The 26,277-nt window shown below is 39.0% G+C and overlaps 1 protein-coding gene across 1 annotated transcript; it reads right to left on the bottom strand.

Annotated features, from left to right (window-relative positions):
• Nucleotides 1-6,179: 6,179 nt before the first annotated feature.
• On the bottom strand, nucleotides 6,180-18,945 carry LOC146377404 (galanin receptor type 1-like). Its single transcript, XM_084945067.1, has 3 exons — nucleotides 17,935-18,945; nucleotides 17,776-17,841; nucleotides 6,180-9,739 (listed from the first exon to the last, which is right to left on the bottom strand). Exons 1-3 carry the CDS (start codon nucleotides 18,601-18,603, stop codon nucleotides 9,419-9,421), a joined length of 1,056 nt encoding a protein of 351 aa, XP_084801193.1. The 5' UTR covers nucleotides 18,604-18,945; the 3' UTR covers nucleotides 6,180-9,418.
• Nucleotides 18,946-26,277: the final 7,332 nt, after the last annotated feature.

Here is a 26,277-nt window from a genome sequence, read left to right as displayed (position 1 = left end):
GATATTCACAGTTTTTTACTAAGTAAAAATGTTGGCATGATTGTACAGTGTAGTGATACATTGTATCAGAAACAGAAAGATCTGCTTCAGGAGGGGAACGGGGACCTCCATATGGCAGCGTAGCGGTCAGGCTGACAAATCTTAACAAGCTACAAAGTCTGTAATAAAAGGCTGGAGGTGATAGTCTGGTTCGGGAGACGGCGGTTTGTGTCCTGCTTGAGTTTTTTGCACTTTATCTCACTTGGTAGTCACTCACAGATTTGTGTGACTAGCTTTTTGTTTAGCCACTTTGAATATCTAGAAAAGGTTGTGTCTGGGAATATTTCATCACTAATATTAATTCCGCACATTCAAAAACAAGAGTGCATTTAAAAATGATGCCAAGACATCCTTCAGAAGCATCCATATGCGATGAGATGGATGTGAGCTAGGTTTAGATGCATATTATTACTGACTAAGCTCTGAGCATTACAACATCTGTTCAGACCTAACACTTTATCAGAATTGCAGTTTCTGATTCCCTCAGAATGAGACCAGGTCCACATCTAGTCAGAAAAGATCTGCCCTTCGAATACTGAAGGCAGATTTCAAGCACATTTGTAGTCACAGGCATTTATTCTAATCTTCTGCAAAGCAGCCATCGATAAGTTGCTTTTCCTTCGCTACAGTGTAAGCATACCTCGGGCTTTACACTTGGCACCATTGCACCGATAGGCTTTTTTTTTTTTTTTTCTTTTAAGCGCAACACCTATAATTTAGCTTTCACTTAATGATTGCAGATCACAGTTTAGGAAGCATTAGTAGCAAAGTAATGACTATGGGGAAGTCATCATCTCTTATTAATTATGTAATACTGAGAGGAAAAAAAGTCTATTACATAACTTTATTGAATGGTGCTGCAGAGAAGTCTGTGGTCATTATTATGCTTCAGGTATTATCAGCACCTTATTATTCCAGCCTGTTTGCCCGCAGATACAGTATGTGTTCCATTCAGGGTGATTTGTAATAGATGATGTCTCAGCAGAGGAGTGAAGGAGAGGGAATTAACTCCATCATAAGGGATCTCTTCAGCCTTTGTGGCAATGAGCACAAAGCCTGCCCCGAATACACAATGGCCAATTTACTTTGATGGATTAAGAGTGTATAGATGGCATTCGATGATGCCATGTGTTCAGCTCAGAGACCCTCAACATATATGATTTTCAAGTGTTACGAGCAGGCTCTCTATTGTAAATTGTCTAAAACATACTTGAAAGATGACCTTGAACAAAGTGGAAACAATCACTTTTCAGTTTACTGGCATCTATTATGAAAATCGAATTGGCTGAAATGGGCAACTTGTCAAAAATAAAAATGCTATTGTTTCCCCAATCAAGCTGAAATCATCGCCATTGTTTTCAGTGCCTTCAGTTCTGAGCGGTTCATTCCCCTGTAACCTTGAAGGTTTTCTCTCGTTTACTCTCAATTCTGTCAGGAGCGGAAATAAAGCTTAGCAGTTACTTTTCACTTTCTTCTTCTTCACTTCCGAAGCTGTACAGGTCACATGTGCCTTCATAGCATTTTTCTGGTGTTACGTGTCAGTGACTCAGCCCATGCACTCCATTTGGGAAAGCCCATGCTGTTTCCCTAATGCATTTCTGGGAACAGACATGTAGCTGTAGTAATTGTTTTTTCACTCCGTTTTTGAAGTACAGGTGTATTATGCGATCACAGCGACCTGAAAGCACGCCGACACAGGAGGAAAGGTGATCCCGCTCGATGTGTGATATTCTACTACTGTCAAGAGCAAAATATGCAGAAAAGTAGATATTGGATGCCACTGCTGATACTCATTTGGATGACCTTAGATGCATTGTGTTTTCAATTGAATTAAGCTATTATCCTAAACTAAGGAAACCACTTACCTTAATTAATTCTGGTTTACACAAGCTGCGCACTGTTCAAGTTTCAACTGCTCATGCATCACTCATAATTACAAGAGCACAAATATTCACAGTGTGATATCCACCTAATCTGCAAAAAGTCAGCATAGCTCATCTTCCAGCAAACACCGTGATACTGTAACACAAAAAGTGTAGAAAGAGATAGAGTTCTCAGCAGATACGATTTACAGTCGCTCTCTTTATTAAGCACACCCTGCTAGTACGGGGTTGGACTCCTTTTGTCTTCAGATTGAGTACAGTGAACTCATTGTAATGTTCAAGAAACCAGTTTGAGGTGATGTGAGCTCTGTGACATGGTCCATTAACCTGCTGGAAGCTGCCATCAGATTATGGGTACACTGTGGTCATAAAGGAATGGACATGGTCAGCAACAATACTCAGGTTCGCTGTGGTGTTTGAAGGATGCTCAGTTGGTACTAAGGGCATAAAAGTGTGCCAAGAAAATATGGCCCACACCATTACACACTACCAGCAGAAACCTGAACTACTTTTACTAGGCTGGATGGATCCATGCTTTCATGTTGTTCACACCAACATGACCCTATCACCCGAATGTTGCAGCAGAAATTAAGATTCCTCTGACCAGGCAACAATTTTCCTCTTCATAGCTGACAAGTGCGGAACTCAGTGTGGTCTTCTGCCACTGTGTCCAAAGGTGCTCTTCTGCATACCTTGGTTGTAATGACAACCTGGATTGAAGCAGCCCATCAGCACATCATTCTTGACCACGTCTATAAGACTAAATATGTTGACTTGCTGCAATGTGACTGATTAGGTATTTGTGTTGAAGAGCAGCTTAACAGGTGTGCCTACTGAAGTAGCCAGATGTGGTGCACACCCTGGACAGATCACGAGTCTGCCCCACACATTCACATCTATGGGCATTGACGTAGTCCCACTGAGTGCTTTTGGACAGCTTTGGAGGAAGCCAGAGTAACCAGAGAGAGCATGCAAACTCCACGCAGAATGGTCCCGGCAAGACGGTGAACTTGAACCCAGGCAACAATGCTAGTCTCCGTGCCGCCGGGCTGACCTATTTCTAGTGCTAATACAATACAAAAAAAATGATTAAATGCAGCTCATATTCACTATGAAATTGTGAAACGGAGCAATCCACACCTTCTTCGTTGGCTGACTTTTTGATATCCTCTCTGCAGTCCACACAGCTGCTCAGGGAAGTCAAATTTCTCTCTCCATCAGTGTCAGTTAGATAAAAGCCAATTCAAAGGAAATGAGGCTGCACTGTCTGTGCTCGGATGGAGTGAGCAGCATCTTTGAGCGACTGACTGAGTGATGTGTTTTTCTACCAAATGAAGTGAGGGTGTCTTTTTTGTCTCTTTTCCCCTTGTGGTGTGGAGCAACATGTGGCTTTGATGCTGATTTTGATTTGGATCCAAATGTAAAATTAGCAATAATAACTTACCTTCAAGAAAGGGAACCTCATTAATCCCAAGCTGCACACGCAATTTTACCCCAACTCTTTTGCATCAGAGGCAGAGATGCTTTTAAGGCAGGAATACGATCGCTTTGACGTCAACAAGAGTTTGTAGTTCTTCTGTTGCTGCAGCTGCCTGAATAGACGCCATTCAAGCAGGCAAACATGAATGGCAAAGATGATTTATAAATGGCGCTGACATCTGTTGCATTCATGCGCATGTATTAACGATATTGGACGATAAGCACACATGTAAACTCAGGGGCGGCAGCAGTGGCTACTTCCGTTAAGGTGCACAGCTCTGTGCAGGTGAGTCCATGAACAGACAATGAAAGAATGAGTCAAAGGAAGAGCAAGAGGAGTCATTCACCATACTACACCCTGTGACTCAGGACAGCCTTACACCGAGACAAGACACCCACATCATCGTCAGACAGACATTCAAACCACGAGTAAAAATGTGTTGCTGTGTGAGAATAAATTAGTAAGCAAGTTATTTTCTCCATGACAGCATATTTAATCAGGAGTAGCAGTTACTCTGACGATTTGTGCTTTGCATTAAACATTTCAACAAAACAGCACACAACAAAGTGATTTTGTCATCTTGGTGTTTAAATCACGCAGAGAAAAGAAAGCTTTTCTCATGAATGTTTAAGCTGAGATTTACATAAAAGGACATGAATTTATTAGTTTTCCAATGACGCACAGCTGAACCTCAAATGTGTGTGTGTGTGTGTGTGTGTGTGTGTGTGTGTGTGTGTGTGTGTGTGTGTGTGTGTGTGTGTGTGTGTGTGTGTGTGTGTGTGTGTGTTTGGCTCTGCCTCTTTTTGCCTCTGTAACATTATCTTCTTTTACCATGACATTATAGCTGAAAGTTCACCTCTATGGAATAAAATGTTCATTAGCCTCTAGAGAAGATCTTTGTAAGGCTTTTCTTAAAAGAGGACATTAATTAGCATTGTGGGTAGTTTATGGATTCAAAGTCAATACATTTTTAAACAAGATTTTAAAATTAAGACAGCAAAGGGGGAGATATTACATTTTGCTCTCTGCAAATTCTTTTTCTTGGCACCCGAGTTAATCGTAAAGTAACTCGAGAGCTCAGAGCTTTCATCAGAGATTTGGGAGTGCTACTGGTGACTAACGAAAACCACCAGTTTGCCAATGACAGCATATTAAACTGTCTTGGTTCTTCTCTCACTGCTCTTAACTCCAGCTTCCATTCTTCTATTCTCCATTTATCCACCAGATGCCCTCAGATTTGCTTCCAGATCCAGTCACCTGGCTTTGTCCCCTCCTTATTAACGCCCGTAAAGGCTGATCTTCAGCTTTACCACGCACCTGCTTCCCATTCAGTCATCGTCTCCTCAGTATAAACCAGCCAGATTTGCCAGATTGTTGTGCCTCATGTCCTTGCATCTGCCTTTATTAAATGTCCTATTGAAGTCACTTTGATTCATCCTACTGCTTCTTTGTTTGTCTGACTTTCAAGTATTTTCTTTCACCTATGAGACTAATATACGCACAGGGTCAGAGAGTACTAATACATTTCTGCTTAAGATAAAACTTCTCATTTAAGCTGTTGAGAATCTTAGGCAATGACTGGTGTCAATTTGGCAGCCAAGGCAGGAAAACGATACAGTGGCTCAATGCACTTGAGTTGGAAGTTAGGATTTAAGATACTTAGAAACAGCCGACTACAAAACATGCAAACTCATCTGTGAAAAAGAAGTGGATTGCAGGGGGCACCTAGCAACAATCAGGGCTTGCAGTTTACTCAACTATATTTCCACCTCACTGGTGGGGAAGTGTTGTGATTTCGCCGTATTGTAAAAGAAGAAGCATTAACTAAGTAAACTCATACCTGTCAAATGTCTGGTAGGAGATTTCTTGGTGACCAGTGACACTCAGCACAAACATGATACTTATTAGTCTGAGTGGGATTTATTTTCTGTACACTTTGAATAGACAATTTATGCAAAGGGCAACTGAAGTTGATGGCAATATCACTCGTTTCACTGCTATTTGATCTACAAAAACTATCACAGATATTTTTTGATTAATAACCTTTATTATAATGAGTGTCACTTCACAAAATGTTCGCCTTGATGCTAGAATATGAAGGGATCATTGAAGATATTGGTCACATGATGATCCAAAGTGGTGGGATAACAAAAATTGCCATTTGTCAGAACCCTCAGCAATCCAACCTCATACAAAAGAAATTCAAATTCCCAGTTTGCTTCTGTTTACTGTTAGGCTTAGCAATTTCATTAAAGCTAAGAGGAGCCGTTTCTCTTATTTGTATTGATTTTCAAAGCAATAAAAAAATGTCCCTTGGGTGATTTTTATTTCAGCTGCACACCTGTGGATACACTTGGTGTTTCAAAGGGGATTAAATTAGTTTTTATATTGATATTTGGCATCTTTGTACATAGAACTGCTTTGAAAAAGCTACATATTTACAGTAGAAAACATCATTGCAAAAAAAACCTGATCATTCGGTTCACTGGGTGGATTTGATGCCAGGAATTGCACTCTATATTGTGTAATCCAAAAAAACAAACTGGAGGGATCTGAACTGGTGTGGGTCTGCTCCATGGTTTCATTCTTTTGGCACTTTGGGTTATACACAGTGATAATCAAGAAGGCGAGAGTTGGTTTGGGGTATAAATGAGGCTTAAGAAAATGCTACTTTTATAAATAAAGCCTCAATGTGACATAAGAATTCGCTTTGTGAATAAACACAGTGAAATTTCATGTATGTGAGCAAGTGTTGTGTATGGAATAAAACAACTCCACCGAGGAAATGCCAGAGTTTAATGTGACTCTATAATACAAGCGGCACTGCATAAGACACAGTCAAAAGCCTGAATATATTTCAGAATACAATCCAGATATCAATATACTTAAAAGAGAGTTATATAATTGTTTTGTCAGATTTTGATTTTATATCACGGCTGTTTTAATACAGGAATCAGAATCAAAAAGCAAACCACACTAAACAAAATGCACTAAAAGTTGTACAAATGGGTGTCTCTCCAGAAACTTACAGTTAGAAAGAATTACATTTATTGCATTTCCTCACAAAATGGTATGTGCATACATTTGGTTTTACCATACTGTTTTTAATTCCATTTTTATTTATTAGAAAAAACATTTTACTGAGCATGGAGTAGATGAATTTTGAAAAAAAAGAAAAAGAAAGAAAGTTTAATCCATAAATCTACATTTCAAAATGAAAATAAAACATGTAAGAAAATAGCCGTCATATTACAGTTACGGTATATTCATTGTACTCATGAAACAGTAAATACCAAAGGGAACACAGGGATAAAATTCTCATAGAGCCTAGAAATGAAAAGAGCTCACAGCGTTAGCAGTAATAATAAAAAGTACACAAATAAAGCAGAATAAAAGCTGGAACCACTTAGTCTGTATACTCTGATCTTCTTCTCCTGTACTTAGATATGCCTAAACATATGATTAATATTGATCAGTAGTCTATAATTACTAAAACAGTTATACTGTAATTTGGGGACTGCAATAAAAAGTGATATCAAACTGAAAATACATTCTTGATTAAAAAGAAAAATGTTGTTCATTAACTCTTTTTACGGAAATCAGTAGCTATGTTCCCTACACCATCAGGATGTGGTTTCCAAGCATGTCCTATTTAAAAAAAAAAAAGAAAGAAAGAAAGAAAGAAAGAAAGAAAGAAAGAAAGAAAGAAAGAAAGAAAGAAAGAAAAAAAAAATCCTGAGTCCTTTGTGGGTATAATTATCTGTGCAGTCAGCAATACAGTGAGCAAAGTCATCAACTGGACCTCTGTCAGAAAAAGCCTCGACTCTCACATCTAAGAGCCTCACTGAGAGCGAGGGCAAGACTCGGATGACCCTGATTATTTGCTGTCCTCAGGAGAAAGATGGTGCTGTGGACTAAAATCTTAAGCAGAGTATTTGTGGTTACAGAGAATACCGAGCTGTACTGTATTTAAAGCTCTCATCTTGTGTAGTTTAAATTATTTTGTTGCACTGAGATAAAGCTGCTATACGGTGATTTGGCACATCACATATATTGTACAACATTAAAATTCTTCATTTCCATTGTTCTGTTGTTTTCTTGGTTACAAAGATGGCTACCAGGAAAAGTACAACAAGCATCGGTACATTCAACAGCCAGGCTGATTGATACAGCACAACACAATCTGAAAACTGTTTACGTAGCATCATAAGCAAGTACAGCAAGATTTCCAAAGACATATGTGAATATAAGCTTTAGCTTTTAGTATTTACAACCAAATGTAATTATAAAATACATGGTTTCTCAAGCAGAGTGCAACTTAAATAGTAGGTCTTTTATTTTTAATCTACAGTGAAGGACCATCAGCAGGGATGGACAGCTTACTTGAAAAACGTTACTCATTTAATACTCATGTATATGATCCTTGTCATGAGTGCAGTTAAGATGTACCTTATTTAACAACCCCAAAACACACACAGTGATGATTACAACTTCAATATGTAGAAAAACAATTAAAAAAATCTTTTAGTTCCAGTCTTTCATATTTTTTCCTCAATGGGAGGTACAGCAGACTATTTGCCACCCACAAACAGATGGCTGTGATACTGACCACAAACTCCAGAGGTCTATTACACAAAAATATTGTCTGTAGTCGTATGAAATTTGCTTTAAGATGATTATAAAGCATGTTTGATAGTTCAGTCAAATCAAAACAGGCTCTTAAACCCTAAAGATGGACTACGGGGATTACAATCAAGCCATTGCCAAACAAGTTCAGACAATGCTGATTTAGTCTATAGGCACCTATAGTTTCCTAGTAAACTAGTTTTGGCACTGGTTTTAATTCTCAACCTGGTGTCTGTAACAACAGACAAAATAAAGAAAAGTTATCCACTACAGAGTTAAATATTAGCCAACTTTCATTCAACTTAACTTGAAACAAAATTGTATGTTTCCATGGTATTAGTGAGTCATGCTTGCTAATCTTTTAAAAAAATGGCATTTTTGGCTGTTCAGTCAGCCATGTTTTCAACTTGAAAGTAGTACTAATTTACATAGAATTCACAAGCACATTAGGACTATTAAAGACCTTCATATCCTAGACCCTTTTTATGAAAGAAAAGAGTAGCTTTTTAGAGTTATTGCGCCATAATCACACTCTTGTCTTGGTAAAACCATTGTTTGCTTTCACTGTCTGGGTTTTCAGGGTTAACATTAGCATACCAAGCTAAAAGTAGTTAGCAACACGTAAACTGGGCTTAAATGTGTCTAGTTTATGACACGTAATTTGTAGAAACAGTTTTGGATGTAGGTAGGAGCCATCTGTTTTAGAAACAGCTAGCTAAGACAAGCTCATTCAAGCTAGCTCAGCTAGTATGTTATCCTATACCTCTTTCATCACTAAAGAAACAAAATCAGCATCAGGAAACTGGCAATGACCTGCCATCTTGTTCTAATAAGATGCCAAAACAACCACTGGATCAGATGCATGAATTTTGTGATCCTTTACTACTTCTTCATTGAATAATCCAAATCCTGCAAAATCATACAAGTATTTATTTATTTTTTTAAACAGACTGTATTACAGGTATATATGTGTTGCTTCTTTTAATGCAACTCTTACTTTTTATGAAAAATTTCCACTTATTGGACCTGCACCAATATTGTTTTTCTTTTCCTCATGCAGAGTTTTAAATTCATTGATTTGAATAAACTCACTTTCTACATTTTAACAGAGGTCACTATCGAAGAAGGATGACTTTTTCTCAGTTTCAGACAGGTTTTTTTTCCATCAGTGATGACATGTACAGTAGCAATCACAGCCGGATCAAAGAGGGCGTAATCGTGTCCTGCAGCCACTGGCGCCTTATCCCCTCTAGTCCAGGTAAAATTAACAGCGCTTATGTGGAATATTACAGCTTTAGCAATATCTATGCAACCATAAGTACCTTCATCAAAAACATACACCCACTCATATCTGATGACTTGCAATGACTTTGGGTGTGGCAGCTGTAAGTCAAACATTTGTGCAGTTAGTTGAGGGTGGCGTATCCGCTTTGCTGCGAATGTCCTTGATGTCATTGAGCGGGGAGTCACTGGTTCCAATCTGGCACTTAAACACCTGCTTATAGGCCTTTCTGAAGTTCTCCGACAGAAAGGCGTAGATGACCGGGTTGACTGATGAATTGCTGTATGCCAGGCAGTGTGCAGCCACCCGCAATACAAAGGAGGCTTGGTTTAGCGGGAAGGTCCCAAACTCCACCCAGAGGTGAACTACATGATGAGGGAGCCACGACAGGCAGAACACCACCACCACCACAAGCACCGTCTGAGCAGTCTTGGATCCACAAAGGAAAGGGAAAAAGGTAAGATTTTGTCAGTGTCCACAAGGATAACAAATACAGAATTTAATATTCTATTTAAGCTTGAAGTCTTGTTTTACGATAGAAGAATAAAGCTTGGAAAGTCATTGATGAGATAGTGGCATGTTTGGGACCAATCTGCATTGTGAAAATTGTGTGAGATCATTAACATCCTATAATCAAGTCCCTGCCCTCCAGTAGAAGTCTTTGAGGCCATGCTCATTTTTAAGTATGCATTGCTTGAGAAACATTATGAGTTATTTTTGCTAACCAATATCTTAGATTTTGGCAGCAGTATGCATATCATTGCATTCTTATCTCTGCATCAGCAATGGAAGTGTGTGGAGAGATCTGTCAGACAGTCCATCGACAGCAAGTGAAAGAGAGAGAGACTAAGCAGGCTCTGGCTTCAGGCCAAACTAAAGTGCGCTTCAGGAGACTTTGGACGGCTAATGTCCAACAACTCAGAAGATAATGGATTAATATTCTTTGTTGATATGCCATTTTTCTTTGGCCTGAGGATCGAGGAGCTCATCACACATCAATAAACCTTCTCATACCCCCATTTACATTTAATCATTTTAGACTTTAACAGTAAATACTGAGAACTTTGCACTGATAATATTATGATCCCATACCACAGACTTATTTTTACATGTGAATCATATGTAATAATAAAGAGACTCAAATCCTTAATTAATCAACATTACATAAGTGACTTTTAACATCTCTACATGCACATTTGGGTGATTCCTATTTGCAAATGCTACGTGTTATTTTTGTTAGGTTTACTCAGTAGCATGGCAATGTGGCATACTTGTTTAATTCATATATCTCATGACAGCTGTGTTGACTGTTCTGTTCTTATGTATTACAGCTGTTTTCCCCAAAAAAGTTAAGAGAGTTTTGAACATATTTACCAATTAGAAAACAATCAACTTAAGCACAGTGCCCAAGGCAAACAGTGCGTGAGCAGTGGATGAAGCTAACAAAGAACTGGTATGAACAAAAACAGCAGATCTGACCTTAGACAGCTGTTTAAATATTTTCAAGTACAGCCTAAAAACCTTGAAAAAGCAGACGTACTGTAAATGCCTTTTCACCCGACACTTAATGAGTCACTGGTGGCATTTCATCCACAGTCTGTGTCATAAACTCATTTCTGTATCTACTGACAAAACCTGTAAAATGATGTGACAGTTATCATAAATCAAATTTACATAATATCCAAGAAGAAGAAATTAAACGATGTCATTCTTCCTACAAACAAAAAAAAGGAAGAAAAACTAATTACATGCTCCTTGATTTGCTGAGGTAGTAAGAAGATTTATTGCAGGGCTAATTACTTCTCATCAAAGATAACGGAAATATTGAAAATCCTGAATCAGGAATTCAGCTTTCCAAGTTTTGATGGGTATAAGTTAGAAATAATATTTAGCCAACCATCTGAGCATGTAGCTGTCAGAAGTAACAGAGCTGATGTTAAGCGTAAAGTGAAAATATTCCCAACTAAATGAATATGAGTGCACAGATTTTCACTTCATTGGAGAGCATTCTGAGATGCAGTATTTTTACTGTTATGAAAAATGAAAAGCCTAATATGTCATTTCCTTGTATGACAACTATGCAACCTACAAGGTTTTAAAAAACATTTTTATGGCAAGCACAAAAAATGTCAGAAAGTTGCTAAATCAGCTGACTGTAAGGTCTCGATGGTAACCTAATTGTTTTGGTGTTGTAGATTTCAGCATTGCTGTTTGGTTCAGTCTAAAAATATGGAAGCCCGTTTCCGCCACTAAATAAAAACAAAACAGCTAGTATCCATAACTAGAAATTTCGATTTATTTTCTCGAAATTTCGACTTATTAACTCGAAATTTCGAGAAAAGTAACTCGAAATTTCGAGTTACTTTTCTCAAAATTTCGAGTTAGCTCTGCCAATCAAAAATATACGTGAATGAGGTCGCTTTCTTGTTACCCAGAAGCATATGGCGCAGAGGAACGCGCACTCAAAAACGGATCCCAACAAATTGGCGCTTTCGCGAGTACGTTTGCTGATAGTAACACCACGTGATTCAGCTAATAACACAGGGATTTCATCATTTGTGAAGCCAGGCTGAAAACACTCAGGAATCTGTGCATTCACGACTGGATGTAATACCGGTAGCTTAGCTGTAGCATTTGTAGCTGAGGGCTTCAGCTTCCGGGTAACGAGGAAATGACGTCATTCACGTAGATTACTGATTGGCAGCGCTAACTCGAAATTTCGAGTTACTTTTCTCAAAATTTTGAGTTAATAAATCGAAATTTCGAGTTAATAACTCGGAATTTCGAGAAAATAACTCGAAATTTTGAGTTATGGATCCTTTTTTTTTTTTTAGTGGCAGGAAAATGACACCAATGAAGAAGTACCAAAAACTAAAGTTCAGCTCGGTGCCACTTGGCTCCAAAAAGCAAGTCTTTCGCCACAGACTCATGTTTTGAAATGCTCAACTTTACAGCATTAAAAAGTATGATTACAGCCTATTAAAAAAGACAACTCTGAGTGGGGTGAACATTTGTAGAATTTTTAATGGATTATCTGAGTAATTATGGCTTGCTGTGTGGAAATGTGTGCTGTGTGTGTATTACTTAGCAAAAATGTGTTGCTAGCATAGAGTTTAGCTTGCTATCCAAACTAATGTGTTTGCTATTAAAGCAACAGTTCATACTCTCATCTAAATGTGGTGCTTTTGATCCAAAAAAAAGCTAACATGACTGCCAAATGCAGAGTTTTAAACCAAATGGTGATATCACAGTGGATATGTCTTTTGGTTGGTAATAGCAGCAGGCAGCAGTATTCACGGGCGCTAAAAGAACGCTGCTGTGTGCATCGTTAGAATCGCTGTTAGGAACTTCTGAGCATAGTGATGGAGTCAAACATTCCAGCCACTAACCTGACTCCAGATACTGTTCAGTGCTGGTGGTTGTGTGTATAGGCAACATGTTCACATGAGCGACTTTAGAGTATAATGCTATTTTATGTGGCTAATATTTGTGCGGTCTGATGAAATGCCCTGCGATCCTTATTTAACTGTAACTAAATAAAGTACTGCATTGATAAATTACAATAAATATAGTTTTAAAAAAATATTTTACCAATCACGTGATAGGTAAACATTTTTGACTTGATACAAGTTAGCACTGGCCAGAGAAATCTTTCTGACCCCAACACAACTACACACATAGACACAAAGACACGGTGACTATGAACAAGTTCTCACAGTTTTAGTGCAGTAGTACAGTAAAAGCAGGGTTTTGTTTGAATGGTGTCCATAAAACATTCACATCTTCCCCTAAACCCACAGAGAGGCAGTCGTTAGGTTATTGTAAACGACTGCAGCAGAAACACCTTCTGTCATAAACTTTTAGCTCATCACTCAAGAACTGATTTACCTAACAACCCAAAGGTGATTCTTTCGAGTTTTTAAAGTCAAAAATGGACACCAAGATGACTTTTCTTCAAAGAGAAACACAAGAAAAACTGTTATCATGTTGGGAAATTATCATTTGGCAAGTTTGTGCTACATTTTTGATATTTCCACAACTAATCATCACTAGTAATCAAAAAATATCATTTGGATTTACAGTTTTCTGCAGCTCTTTTTAAATGTTCATTCAAGATTATTCTCATTACTCCCGAAGTCACTGGGAAATTACTGCATGCTGTTGGGTGTCAGTCAATTCATTCAGTCTCCCAGGCTTCAGATATGCATATTACAGCCTACACACATTCTTAAATAATTTTAGAATGACTTGGCCAAACATTTATTTTTGTAATTATCTATAACCATCTGTGTTTTCCATTTGCATAACAGACTTAAACTCCTAAGATTTAACACTGCTTACTGCATGGCTCCTCAACCTCAGATTTAAAACAGAGAAAAAATCCAGACACATATAATCAGAAAGGATTTGTAGCATATATGTGACACATATATAAAAAATCAACTCCTTGCAAAGACCTTGCAGAAAAGAAAGGTTCATATTCCCTATGGTTTGCTAGATTTGTGTGTTGACAGTGTGTGGTGTTGTGACTTTTGAAGGCTGTGTGATTCCTCCTCTGTGAGGCTGAAGTCGATAAGAACATTGGTTGTGTTTCACAACAGCCATGGGAGCAACCTTGGTCTTCCCAGCTGCTTTTAACAATATATTTCACAGGCCTGACAGAGAGCAGCTGAGACCTAAGTTAAACCCATTTCTGCACAAATTCCCTTTGCTTTCACCAGATGCAATTTATTGTTTTTACCTGTTGATTTTCATCTTTTATGGAGGGAAACCCTTGATAATATGTCTGTGTGCTAATAGTATGAAAAAGAAGATTAGAACCAGAATGCCAGTCGGATTTTTGCTCATCTGGCTCATCAGGATTTGATATGTTTTAGACGTAGTGGATTTATTCAGCATTTTGAAAAATGTGCAGATTTTCATTCATGTACAGTAAACTGATACGACTCTGATACCTCTCAGTTATAGTCTACAACCCAGAAAAAGTAGGGAACAGCTAAGTTCACCGATTCATTTTATTGGGGTGTTATTTGTGGGATTATTTTTGACAGGCAGTAAGATGGAGACAACAGGATGTCCTGAAATGGTCTGCTCTTACATAACATCATCCATGCCATCACTTCTTATTCGCAGATTAAACCTTCAGGTCAGCTTTCAAGTTGTAATTGTGAGCCTGAGAAATTTTTTTTGGACAAAACAGTCAGGTCCATAATTTACTGGACAAAGATGCATTTTTTTTAGTTTTGCCTCTGTAAACCACCATAGTTAATATGTGATTGAAGTACAAACCCACATCTTTAATTCAAGAGTCTGTGTATGTTCCCAGTCATCAAAGTCATGGTAGTCTAGGCCCTTGAAAAGAAGAAGCCTCGTGGATGAGAGGCGAGGCATCTTCGAAAAACTAAAATAAGTCCAGTCGCTGTCTTTTTCAAGCTCCTTGGACTTTAATTCAAGAGGTTTAACTTGACCCCATAGGGTTAGCATGAACTGAGGACTGTTTTAAATAGAATAAGAATTGCAGTGACTGCCTGAAGTCTAGAACTCATGGACATCATGTCTTCCTCCTTTGAGATGCTTTACATTTATTTCAACCACCTTCAGTTGCTGCTTGTTTGTGGGTCTTTTTGTATTCAGTCTTGCATTTATGAACACAAAACGCTGCTCAACTTGGTCGAGCTCAGGTGACTCCGTTGGCATTTGAAGAACATTCCATGTCTGGGACTTTAGAAACTTGGATTGCTTTGCAGCTTTGGCTTATAATCAATTTGCACTTTGATGCACTGTCTGATTGTTTTTGCAGCATTTTGCTGAATCTGACCAGAGAGTTCGCTTCATAATTCATCCTCCTACTTCTATCAGCGGTCATGTCATCAATAAACACCAGTGACACATTTCTACTAACAACCAGAAGTTGTCTCCACCAAGTTTTTACAGATAGTGCTGTATCCTTCACATCATGAGCTGCTTCTTTCGTTCTCCATACTGCTCACTTGAGGTTATCCTGGTACAAGTTCATCTTTGTTTCATCTCTCCAAAGATTTTTTTCCCTGAACTTTGCAGACTCTTGTAGATGTTTTCTGGCAAAGTCTAATCTGGTCCTCCAGTCCTTGTAGTGTAGCCAGTGGTAAATCTTCTGTTCTTGCATTCATGAAGGCGTACCGAACTCTTTGAGAGTGTTCTTTAATTGGTTAGATTTTGCAAAGTGGTTTATCTTAACCCCACACAGAATTTTGTCATCATAAACTTTCGTTATCTTCTGTTCTTTCAGTGTTGCTGAGCTGGCCAGTGCATTCATTATTTTGAAAAATGAACCAGATTATTGTTTTGGCCTCTCTTCAAGTTTTTTGCTATCTCTCTGATAGGTTTATTTTGTTTTTTGGCCTCCCTTGCCAAACATCTGACATCGCCTTAGGTCTCATATTAAAAATACAGTGAAAAGCTATCAACTATAAATTCAACACTTTGAATCAACTTCAGATAATGTCCATCCATCCATCCAGATAATGTGTCTGCTTCTTTTTTCATGAAAAACAAGGTAACGCTACTTACCTTCTCAGTCAATTGTCCAAATACTTTAGAGCCTCTGAAAATGGGACACTGTGTATATAAATTGCTGTAATTCCTTAACCAGTAAATTATCATTTTTACAAAGCTTCTTGAATTAAAGCTTAAAGTCTGCACTTCAATCATATCTGTTTGAATTAAAATCCACTGTGGTTTATTTGTCTAACAAAGTATAGACCCAACAGTATGTGCTACTTTGTTATACGAATTATGTTTTCAATAAATCTGTGGGAAAATGTCTGCAAAGCCCCCATAGTTTTAATTCATAACCCAGTTTATACTGTTACGACAGGAAAGAAGTTCATTAGCACTGTATGCGGGTAATAGCAGCTTCTAGTATTTACTGTATGTTGAGATAAGCTAAGCCACCTCCTCGCTGTATTTTTAAAGGACTGATAAGAGATTTTTTTAATTAAATCAAGAAAGCTGTAAAGCATATTTCCCAGCACTCCAAGCTACAGCCCAGACTATTCTTCATATAATATGACCAAGCCACCGTGGTTAAGTTACTGGTACCAGCCAAGTTAGTCTCTGAGTCAGGCTGCTGAGAAATCAACCAGGGGTTTGATTGTGACAGAACACGTGTCAGTCCAAAAATTGTTTCCTCTTGAAAGTGTGTTTCATTTAGTGTCTGCCATTTCACACCATATGAGGAAAGACAAAGAAGTGTAAGTAGCTTAAATCCCTCTAACCTGTTTGTAGATTAAATGATAGAAATAAAAGTAATTAAGTAATAACCTAGAACAGGGGTGTCAAACTCCAGGCCTCAAGGGCCGGTGTTTTAGATATCACCCTGGGTCAGCACACCTGAATCAAATGATTAGTTCATTACCAGGCGTCTGGAGAACTTCAAGACATGTTGAGGTCATTTAGCCATTTAAATCAGCTGTGTTGGATCAAGGACTCATCTAAAACCTGCAGGACATCGGCCCTTGAGGCCTGGAGTTCAACACCTCTGACCTAGAAGGACTGTTGGTTATTACTAAACACTTCTCCTAAGACGCACTGGACTAATCAGAGAGATACTGCCAAGGAAACACAAAACATGCATATTCATCAAAAGTGCATACAAATGTTCCAGTTTTCAGTATAAAATTCTCATCTTTGTCAGTTTTACACCAGCTTGTATTTTTCCTCACTGCAGCTGCTGATTCCCTCTGAAAGTGTGTAAAAATGCTCTCTTCTGACATTCATTTTAGTCTCTCAGTACCTACAAATGTAATTTATGTATTACAGGGTTTAATGATTTGTTGGACGACCATTTATCACAAAGTTATTGGTGTGACAATCTCTTCCAGGACTCCCCGCATAGCAAACACAATAAATCATCAGAACATCAGAAATTCCCGATTCACTTTCCACAGTTGTTTAGGTTTCAGGTCATAAAAGCATGTTTCTAGAGAAGTACGCACGAAAGCACATGTAAATCCTCATCGGTCCATCTCCCCAACTGACCGGGAGTCTGTACTCCTGGCTTTGTAACATTGTAAGCAGTTATCAGATGCTGTGACATATAACAGACAGACAGACGTATCGGTAATCAAGTAGGCGACTGCAGATAGCTACTCTCAGGAAAGTCAAATGACCTCCAAAGAGTATGATAGTCTAGATGGCAGTTTGATTGTGCATTACCTTTTGGCCATCAAGCTCAAGTGCACCAGTTAATAGTACACGTACACAATATTGCATTTATATTTATTATTCTGGCTACAAGGGAGAGTCGGAGGTAATGATTTGGTGTATGGCAGGCTATTCCTGCACCAAATTATAGGTGCTGGACTGTGGTCGGCCAAATACTTGAGTGAATTCTTATTCACTCAAAAAAATTAACGCATAAACTATCAATGGCTATACTATAATGGCTATTCCCCAACCATCCAACACATCGCTATGATACGTACCTTTTTCTTTGATGCCTCTGACTTTTTGGACATATTTCTTAGTTTTTTGTGCAAGTGATTTAACACCTGTAAACAAGGGATACAGAAGTCAAATGTACATTTCTTTAGCAGTAATTCCTCTAATTATATTACTGACCCGTGTGAACAGCCTTTTCTTACCTTTGCATAACAGAAAGAAATGAGCAGCAGAGGAAGCACATAACCAAAGATAAACGTGCAAACCACATAGATCTTCTTCTGGTTCTGATCCGGCCACACTTCCCAGCAAAAGGTGTGATTTTCCCCTCTCTGAAAAATATTCTGGTAATACATGATAGGCGCAGCCATGGCCAGGGAGAGTATCCAAATCACCACCACACCAATAAGAGCGTGCTTCGCCACCCGAATAGAGGACGACTTTCTGGAGTGAACGATGGCAATGTATCGGTCCACTGACATAGCGGATAGGGTGAAGATGCTGACCAGCATAGAAACAGTGAAGAAGTAGTGGATGAATTTGCAAATAAACGCACCGAGCACCCAAGTGGGCATCATGTAGATAGTGGACTGGAAAGGGATGCAGAAGAGCAAGTAAGACAGGTCTGCTATGCTTAGGTTCAGGATGAATATGTTGGTGGTGCTTCGAGGTTTTCCCGGTTTGCTCCGGGCCAGCACGGTGATCACCATGGAGTTGCCCAGCACGCCGAGCGTAAAGATGAGCCCGAAAACCAGAAGCGTGATGAAATTATCCGTGCCGATCCCGAATAAAAGTTTCTCGTCCTCCTCCTCCTCCACACGGCTGAGGTTCCAGGGCTCTTCCAAGAGCCAAACAGAGTCTGTCAAGTTCATTATTTATTCTTTGCTCTTCGGATTAAGTTAAAAGGTAAGCAAAGGCACCTGCAGCTGGTCTGTGGTGCTTCATTGCACGGAATTTTCTGGGCAAGGGTTTATGGTCAGGTGCGTTTCCATCAGCGTTCCTGCTGATTTGTTGCTCTCCTGTGTCTTTGTGTCGAGACTTCGGTAAATCCCCCTCTTAGCTTTCTATATTATATTTGTGTATATTTCAAAGCGATCTCGGTTTTTATGCAGCGTTAAATCAGCTTTGCAGCTGCGCGTTTTGGAGTAGCTCTCCCGGCGCGCACCTGACCCGAGCACGCAGCGACCAGTCTGTTGCTTCTTTCTCCGCGTCGGGACTTTTTCCTCTCAGATTAGAGCGGGGGATGGGCTCTGCCACTGCACGTCAGCATCAATACCACCTCCCAAGAAATGGGGGGAGAGAGAGCGAGAGAGAGAGAGAGAGAATTAATGGAATACTGTTTATTCTACGTGTTTCCGAAACCATCCCATTAAAACTGAATGCCAAAGTAATTTTCCTTGTCAGATTCAGTTTGTTTGTGGTACTTCATGGCCAAGGTGCAAATGCTGCTCTGATCACAGGGCTGGTCTGTCAAATGTGCAATAAACCACAAAACAATATCGTTCGCCAGTCATGGTCTGATTGCCTTAAATGGCTTTTATCATAGAAAGAAAATAAACTACTGAAACATGTTGTAACAAATGGTACTTGGTTCCAGTGTCATTTTTATAATGTCTGCCTTATTTCACCCAGTAACGCATTAAAAAGGAAATGTACATTCTGATGCACTTTTCTGGTTAGGAAAGCTCTCATTTGTCTTATTTGACCAGTTTTTAAGTTTTGGTTACTCAATAATATGAACAATAATCAAATTACAAGCAGACGAAGATTGTTTAGCAGATGTTGACCTTGGTGTGCATGTGTATGTGTGTGTGTGTGTGTGTGTGTGTGTTCCCTCAGATTGTGGTGATCCCTCAGAAGACTTGGGGAGTCTTTTTTTTAAATCCAAGTTGACAAGAATGTCATGCATGAACTGTTGACTTATTGTTCTGTGAATAACGTGGCGGAAAAGCGACTAAAAATACATTATGGCAATAACACAGGGGCACGCTGACTTTTTTCCCTCTAAAATGCAACAGTGAAAATAAATTAATACCAGCCAATTTCCAAGAGTCCAAAGTGACATTTTCAAGTCGCTTGAGTTGTCTTGCAAGCAGCAATCAAAAACTAGAAGATGCGCTGTGTACTATTAAAAAAAAGCAATGACAGAAATGCTGCAAATTCTTGCAAGAGAAAAGCAGTTTGACCGTTTTATTTTTTGCAGTCAAACTGCAAAATATCAGCCATTCTGCTAATAAATGTAACCACTAATCTCCAGCTCTACTCAGGATTTTTAGGATTTGCTCTTAATCTATAGAAATGTATTATTGTTGAGCACTACAGGTGAATCTCAGTGAATTTTAACCATGCATGCTCAGTCATCCTTACCCGAATGATTGAGCATGCATACAACCAGTTAATGAGCTCAAAGACCCTTAACAAGAATTGTACCTGATGTGAATTGCTTTAAATAAAGAATGAGTCTACCATGGTGCTCCTTACCCTCGTGCTGATTAGGAAAATGGATTTTACTGTGGCGCCTTTTTAATTCACTCTGTAATAAGTAAGCTGTTTGCACATGTGATTTTGCAAATTGTTGCTTGTTTATAGGTGAAGTAGCTTCAATATAGCAATATCGTTCATTTGGAGCCACATTTGGAGCTTCCTGGAAACTTTTAATTAAATCATTCAGACATTTTTTCCTTTCTGCGAGCTCCCGTGGGAACTTTTTATACAAAACCAATTGCAAAAACGTTGGGAAAATGTTTCCAAAAATGTAATTAAAAACAGAATCCAGGAACATATCAGCCTATTTTAAATTTCATGACTGTGTGTTTCATGTGGGTTTTTACAAACTTTAGACAGGGTCATGTTTACCACTGTGTAGCATTCACTCTTCTTTTAACAACATAGACATTTGGGAACTAAGGAGACCAGCTGCTTGACTTTTGGGAGAGAAATGTTATCCTATTCATGTCCAATACAGGATTATAGCTCCTGGAGTTTCTTTGATGTGTTTTCCTTTTCATCATGCTCCAAATGTTTTCAGTTGGTGAAAGGTCTGGACTGCAGGCAGGCCAGTTCCTCACTCTTAACTCTTCTGGTATAAAGACACGCTGTTGTGATAGATGCAGTGTGCAGTTTAGCATTGTTTTTCTCAAATATGCAAAGCCTTCCCAGAAAAGTCCCCACACTATCAGAGATGCAGGCTTGTTAAAAAGCTGGATGGCCAATCTTTGTCCAGAAGACAATTTGTTTATGTTTTCCAAAAGCAATTTCAAATTTTGAGCACAGAGCAGTATTTCACTCTTCCTAAGTCCATTTTAAGTGAACCTAGCAGCATGATTTTTATATAAGGCTTCTTCTTTGCATGACAGAACTTTAACCTGCATTTGTGGATGGCATGGAGATTTGTGTTCACAGACAGGGATTTCTGGAATTGTTCCTGCACCCGTGCAGTCATGTCCATGTTTTCAATGTAGTGCTGCCTGAGGGGCCAAAGATCACTGGCATCCAATACTGACTTTCACCTTTGTCCCTTGTGTATACAGAGATTTCTCCAGGTTCAAAACACTAGAAGTATTTGCAATTTTACATTGGGAAACATTATTTTGAAATTATTCCAAAATATTATTCTGTAAAATTTAGATGTAGTTCTTTTTTTTTTCCCTTTTTTTAAGAGTGATGAACCTCTGCCTCTTTAAGATGCTCTTTTTATACCCAGTCATCTTACTGGCCTGTTAGACATTTGAGAAGTTTTCTATGTTCTGTTACGATTGAATAAAATACATGCTTGTGAGATTTAGAAATCAATGCATTCTGTTGTTTACATTTTACACTGTCTTTAAACTTTTTGGGAACTGGATTTGTAATACACTGTATTACTGTTTGCCTTTATTTGATTGTCAAAGACACAGACAGGAAACATCCAGCAAGAAACCACTTCTGGCATCAGCCTCAAATCCTGAAGGAACTAGAGATTTTCTTCGAAATATGGCCATCCTTTTTGATCTCAGCTACACATCTGCAGTGTTATTACTGCATCCTGCACAGCTTGATATTACTGTGTTAGCAAGTAGGCACCGACAGAAATCAAGACGGACCTTTGCTGAAGCATGCTAAATCTTTGAATTGGACATATGGCTGCGTTGTGTCAAAGTCATTTGTTTACAGTCTTTGTAATTAGTTTATTGCTATCAAATGCAGCAGGTTAAATTGGCAGTATATTTGTTTCACGATGCTGATAACCTACTTGAAAGGTTACTCGCATCCATCTAACTCTACAGCAATCTGCCGCCCCTGCCTTGAATGTCAGGCAGCCTTTGTTTAAATCCAGTTTGCTGCCTTCACCTGACATATTTCATAACATGGACAGACTTTTTTTGTCTTTTTTTTTTTAATGCATTTACAGCATGTTCTGCTTGTAGAGCGTTTCCTTGTGGACAGTGATTGCTTCCATGTCAGAGAGTAAAGTCTTTTTTCCCGTCTATTGTTTGCCTTTCTTCTTCTCTCCTGACAGCCTTGCCGTTGGTTTTGTGCTCCGTTACCCTGAGCTTTATTAGAAAATGAAATGCTCATGGGTTTATCGAGCTCTTCCGGCAGCAGCGGCAAGGCGGGTGAAAGGCGTAGATGAGAACAGGTCAAGGTGGAATAACTCCGTACTTTCTGCTCCTGCCAGACTTTCAGATCCTCACAAGTGCAACTCGACATTCGGCGTGCCTCCCGGTGAACAGTAACTGGTGAGGCCGCAAGCAGAATGGAGTGCACTCACATCTCAACAGACATTCAATTTGGGCGTGATTCAATTGCATGTGACCTCTGAATGCTCAAAATAATTGTTTTTCAAAGGTCAGGCGCAAAACAAGCAGTACAAAGCAAACAGACACAAGAGTATTTCAGTGTAATAAAACATATCATTTGTGTGCATGCTATTAATATTTTGGATATTGTATCAACTGTGTTCTGCCAAAGGGCCGGGCAAACAGACTTAAATGTGTTTTTTAGACCTTAAGAATTCAACAACATTCTTTTTGGTGACAATAATGAATGTAAAATCCCATTAGACGGCTCTAACTTTAACAGATGCCTGTGTTTTGGTACCAGGCTTTAGGGGGCTTAATGACAAATTGCAAAAAAATAAAAAGAATGGTCACAATCAAAAGCAGCAGAAGCCTTTTAGCCCTTGTTTGTGTCCCACTGACTCACAGAGGATAGTGTATTCAGGCTGTACAGAATTCATGCATGCTGCTGTTCCATGCAAATCTCTGCTGGAGGTGAAGCTTTTTGCTTGATTTGCTTGATATCAGAGCACAGGTTGTGTAGGGGTTTCCAATGAGTAGAGCATGCCTATTTTTATGAATTAGAAACATTGCATCTGGCTCTTAGCTCTTCCTGAAATGAACTGGGCATGCTTGAGAGCACTTTTTTTTTTTTTTTTTTTGCAAGGGGAAGGATAGATTTCAAGCATCAGCATCATATCAGATAAGGCTGTTATCAGTTATTGAGAATTTCAGGAGTTAGGGCTGGAAGTAATGCAGTCTTTTCATTACTTTTATTGCTGAACTATTACAGATAGTTGCCAAGCCACAGCTTTACGAAAATCTTGAGGTAATGTGTGTGAGGACTGGTGTAAGACTCACAATAAATTGGCTTTTTAACACGCTGAATGGTGAATTTGAGGAACCAGCTATCTAACAGTAGCTATTAGCCTGTTAGTCAGACATTGCCTAAGATGAGTTTTTTAAAGTAATTTGAATTTTACCATGCATGACCATTGTGGTGGCCTCTGTGTGTGAGATCTTATCTCTTCTTCTTCCCTTGTACCTAATTAAACCTAACAGGGTGAATCCAGGTAATATTTAATATCAATCAGGTTTCATGGAACCCATTTTCCAAAGTGTAGAGATAAAGTAGAGCTGCTTGTATAATGAAACTTTGTGCCCTTTGGGTGGTAACCTTGTTAGCCTGACCATTCAGAATGAATTCAGCATTTCCCCCCTCATACCTTTGGTTATGAAAGAATTGAAGCTTTTTCTGAAAATAGATTGTTTAATAGATGCAGCCCTTGAGTCAAAAAAGTAAAGGCCAGTGTGGAGGTGGCTCAAATCTGATTAATTTTAACAGTGAACAGTCTGGGACTAGTCAGACTGAGTATGAGTCTATGAGAAAATGTGTGGTCACATTATGTGATTTAACTGTTTATGTAGTGCACAGATTTGTGTGACTTTGTTCTTAGTTTTTGTGATGCTGTTAAGGCATTTTAGCCCCAACCAAAGGGTTTGGTGTACAGGCTTAGCTCACCACACCCTTCATACCTGTGTGGGACTGTTGTTGGTTTTGTACACATTCTCAGTGATTGAAATGAATTAATGTAATTATAGAGGGAATAAAATGAGAGTGTCCACACATCCAAACATCAAGAGTGAGCTTTTTTTTATCTATAAAAACAAAAATGCATGTAAATTGTGTGTATCAGAATGAGTGAGCAGCAGCAAGAATCCATTGGCATATGGAGGTGATCTGCAAAGAGAAGAGGGAGGAAGACTGGTGAGCTCTTTTCCTTATATATTCTATAGGCCACACTCAACCCCTGATGGAAACCAGCTGACCAGGCCTCCTCAACACTACCCAAGGATCACATGACCTACAGTAAAATGTGGCTCATCACACTGCATTTATCTGTGCCTTGATAATGATAATCTCTGGAAATAGAAATATTAAATCTGAGATGTGTTTTGGGTGCAATGAAAACACAAGAGAGCTGAAAATGAAGAGAGAGTGAGAAGCACATTACAAAATATAATCCCTTATCCACTGGACTGTTACACTTCTGCTGACTGAATATTTATAAAACAGGTTATCATGTCAGTCAAGTCTTTCTTAATACAAGTTTATGGTCATTTTTAAAATGTTGGTGCCATTTAGAGGTCACAGCCTAAAATTAATTTTAGCCAAAATATTATTAAATAATAATTCCTTCATAGCTGAAAAGAGGACATAGTTACACTGGCAGTCTGTAAGTTCGACACACGAGGAGGAGGCTCACAGTGATGTGGCAGCCATAGACCAATGAAAATTTTACATGCTGCAGGATAACTGTTAGTGATGAGAAGTAGGCAAGTACTGAGTCTTAGAGGAAAAACACTGAAGCAACAGATGATGTGGTAAACACATTAGACAGTTAGCTTCACATCTGCAAATCAGTGTTGTTTTGGTGACAGCGCAGCAACATTAAACAGTAAATTGACAATTTTAGGCAACGCTGTTACTGATGAAGGTGGGATGGCTAGAGATAGCTGATTGCATTTTCTTTTCCTTTTTATGCCATAGTGGTAATTACATCGAATAACTAACAATTTGTTCTGTGGGAAGCGCAGTGGTGCACAGCGAGAAGTTACGAGGGCCTTTTTGTGTGGTATTTGTTTGTAGGCAAGTTGTTCCAAATGTCCTTTCAGAGAAATCTTTCCACAGGTTTCTCCCCACAGCACATCAGCACAGAGGGGAAGTGCCTGCACAACGGGAGAATCAGGTAAATCCACAGCAAACAAAACGTTCACTCACAAAAATTCAAAGCAAGAGGAGCCTGAGCTATGCCAGCTCTGCTGGCACAACAGTCTGGCACTGACTGAGTGGGATCTTCAGCTGTAAGTAGGAGGTGAGTAATGACAGACTGCACACAGGTGAGTGATTGCCAGATTGCTTCCAAGGTATGCAGATGGAAAAATGGGAGCCGGGAGGAGCCTCTGCCCCTAAAACTCACAAGCAGAGTTAAACATACACAGACACACACAGATAGAGGAGGGCAGAGAGCAAAAGGGGACAAAAGAGGACCGTAAAACCAAATCGTGTTGGCCCTGTGATAGACTGGTAACCTGTCCAGGGTGCACCCCACCTTTGGCTCTGTCACACTTCAACTCAGTTCACTCCAATTTTATTATATAACACCAAATCACAACAACAATTGCCTCAAGGTGCTTTATATTGTAAGCTAGGCTCTAGCCCTGGATGGATGGATGGATGGATGGATGGATGGATGAAGCCAGAAACTTCCAGTGTATGAGTTAAGGTGTGAATCATTCAAGCATAAAAACAGCACCAAAACAAAGGAATCAACCACTTTTGTGTCTACACAGAACAGACATCTTAGCAAAGAACCAAATTGAAATCATTTCTTGAGTCGTTTTCTTACTAGCAGCCGGTTACAAAAACCTATAATATAGTCCCCAGAGATAACACAGTTTGACAGGAATAAAATAGCATTTTATGACCAACAAGCTGATTCTCAAAGAACTATTTGCAAAAAATTGGGCATATCTCAACACAGTGGGCAGTGTGTTCCTAAAACCTTTGAGGAAACAGCATGCAACAAAAGCAGCAGGATAGTAACAGATGAACAGACTCTGAAAGTCATATCCTTAAAAAATATAGAAGAAAAATCCAATACAGGACTTGAGAAATGTATCCGGGCGACACTTGAAGATTGCCAGTAAGGGTGGCTGTCGAGAAGCCATTCTTGTTCAGATTGATGAAATTATGAATGCAGAAAACCATAATGAGATTAAGATCCA

The sequence above is a fragment of the Perissodus microlepis genome, chromosome 11 (genome assembly GCF_051167445.1).
Source record: "Perissodus microlepis isolate ML-2025 ecotype Zambia chromosome 11, ASM5116744v1, whole genome shotgun sequence".
Taxonomy (NCBI): domain Eukaryota; kingdom Metazoa; phylum Chordata; class Actinopteri; order Cichliformes; family Cichlidae; genus Perissodus; species Perissodus microlepis.
Note: the sequence above shows the minus strand (reverse complement) of the source record. Positions and strands in the feature narration are given on the sequence as shown.

Excerpts from the sequence above, each read along its gene's own strand:
- LOC146377404 (XM_084945067.1), bottom strand. The coding sequence starts at position 18,603 with ATGAACTTGACAGACTCTGTTTGGCTCTTGGAAGAGCCCTGGAACCTC. Across the intron at positions 17,842-17,934 it reads TTTCTTTCTGTTATGCAAAG|GTGTTAAATCACTTGCACAA; the intron begins GTAAGAAAAGGC and ends CCTTGTTTACAG. Across the intron at positions 9,740-17,775 it reads CAGAGGCATCAAAGAAAAAG|ACTGCTCAGACGGTGCTTGT; the intron begins GTACGTATCATA and ends TGTGGATCCAAG.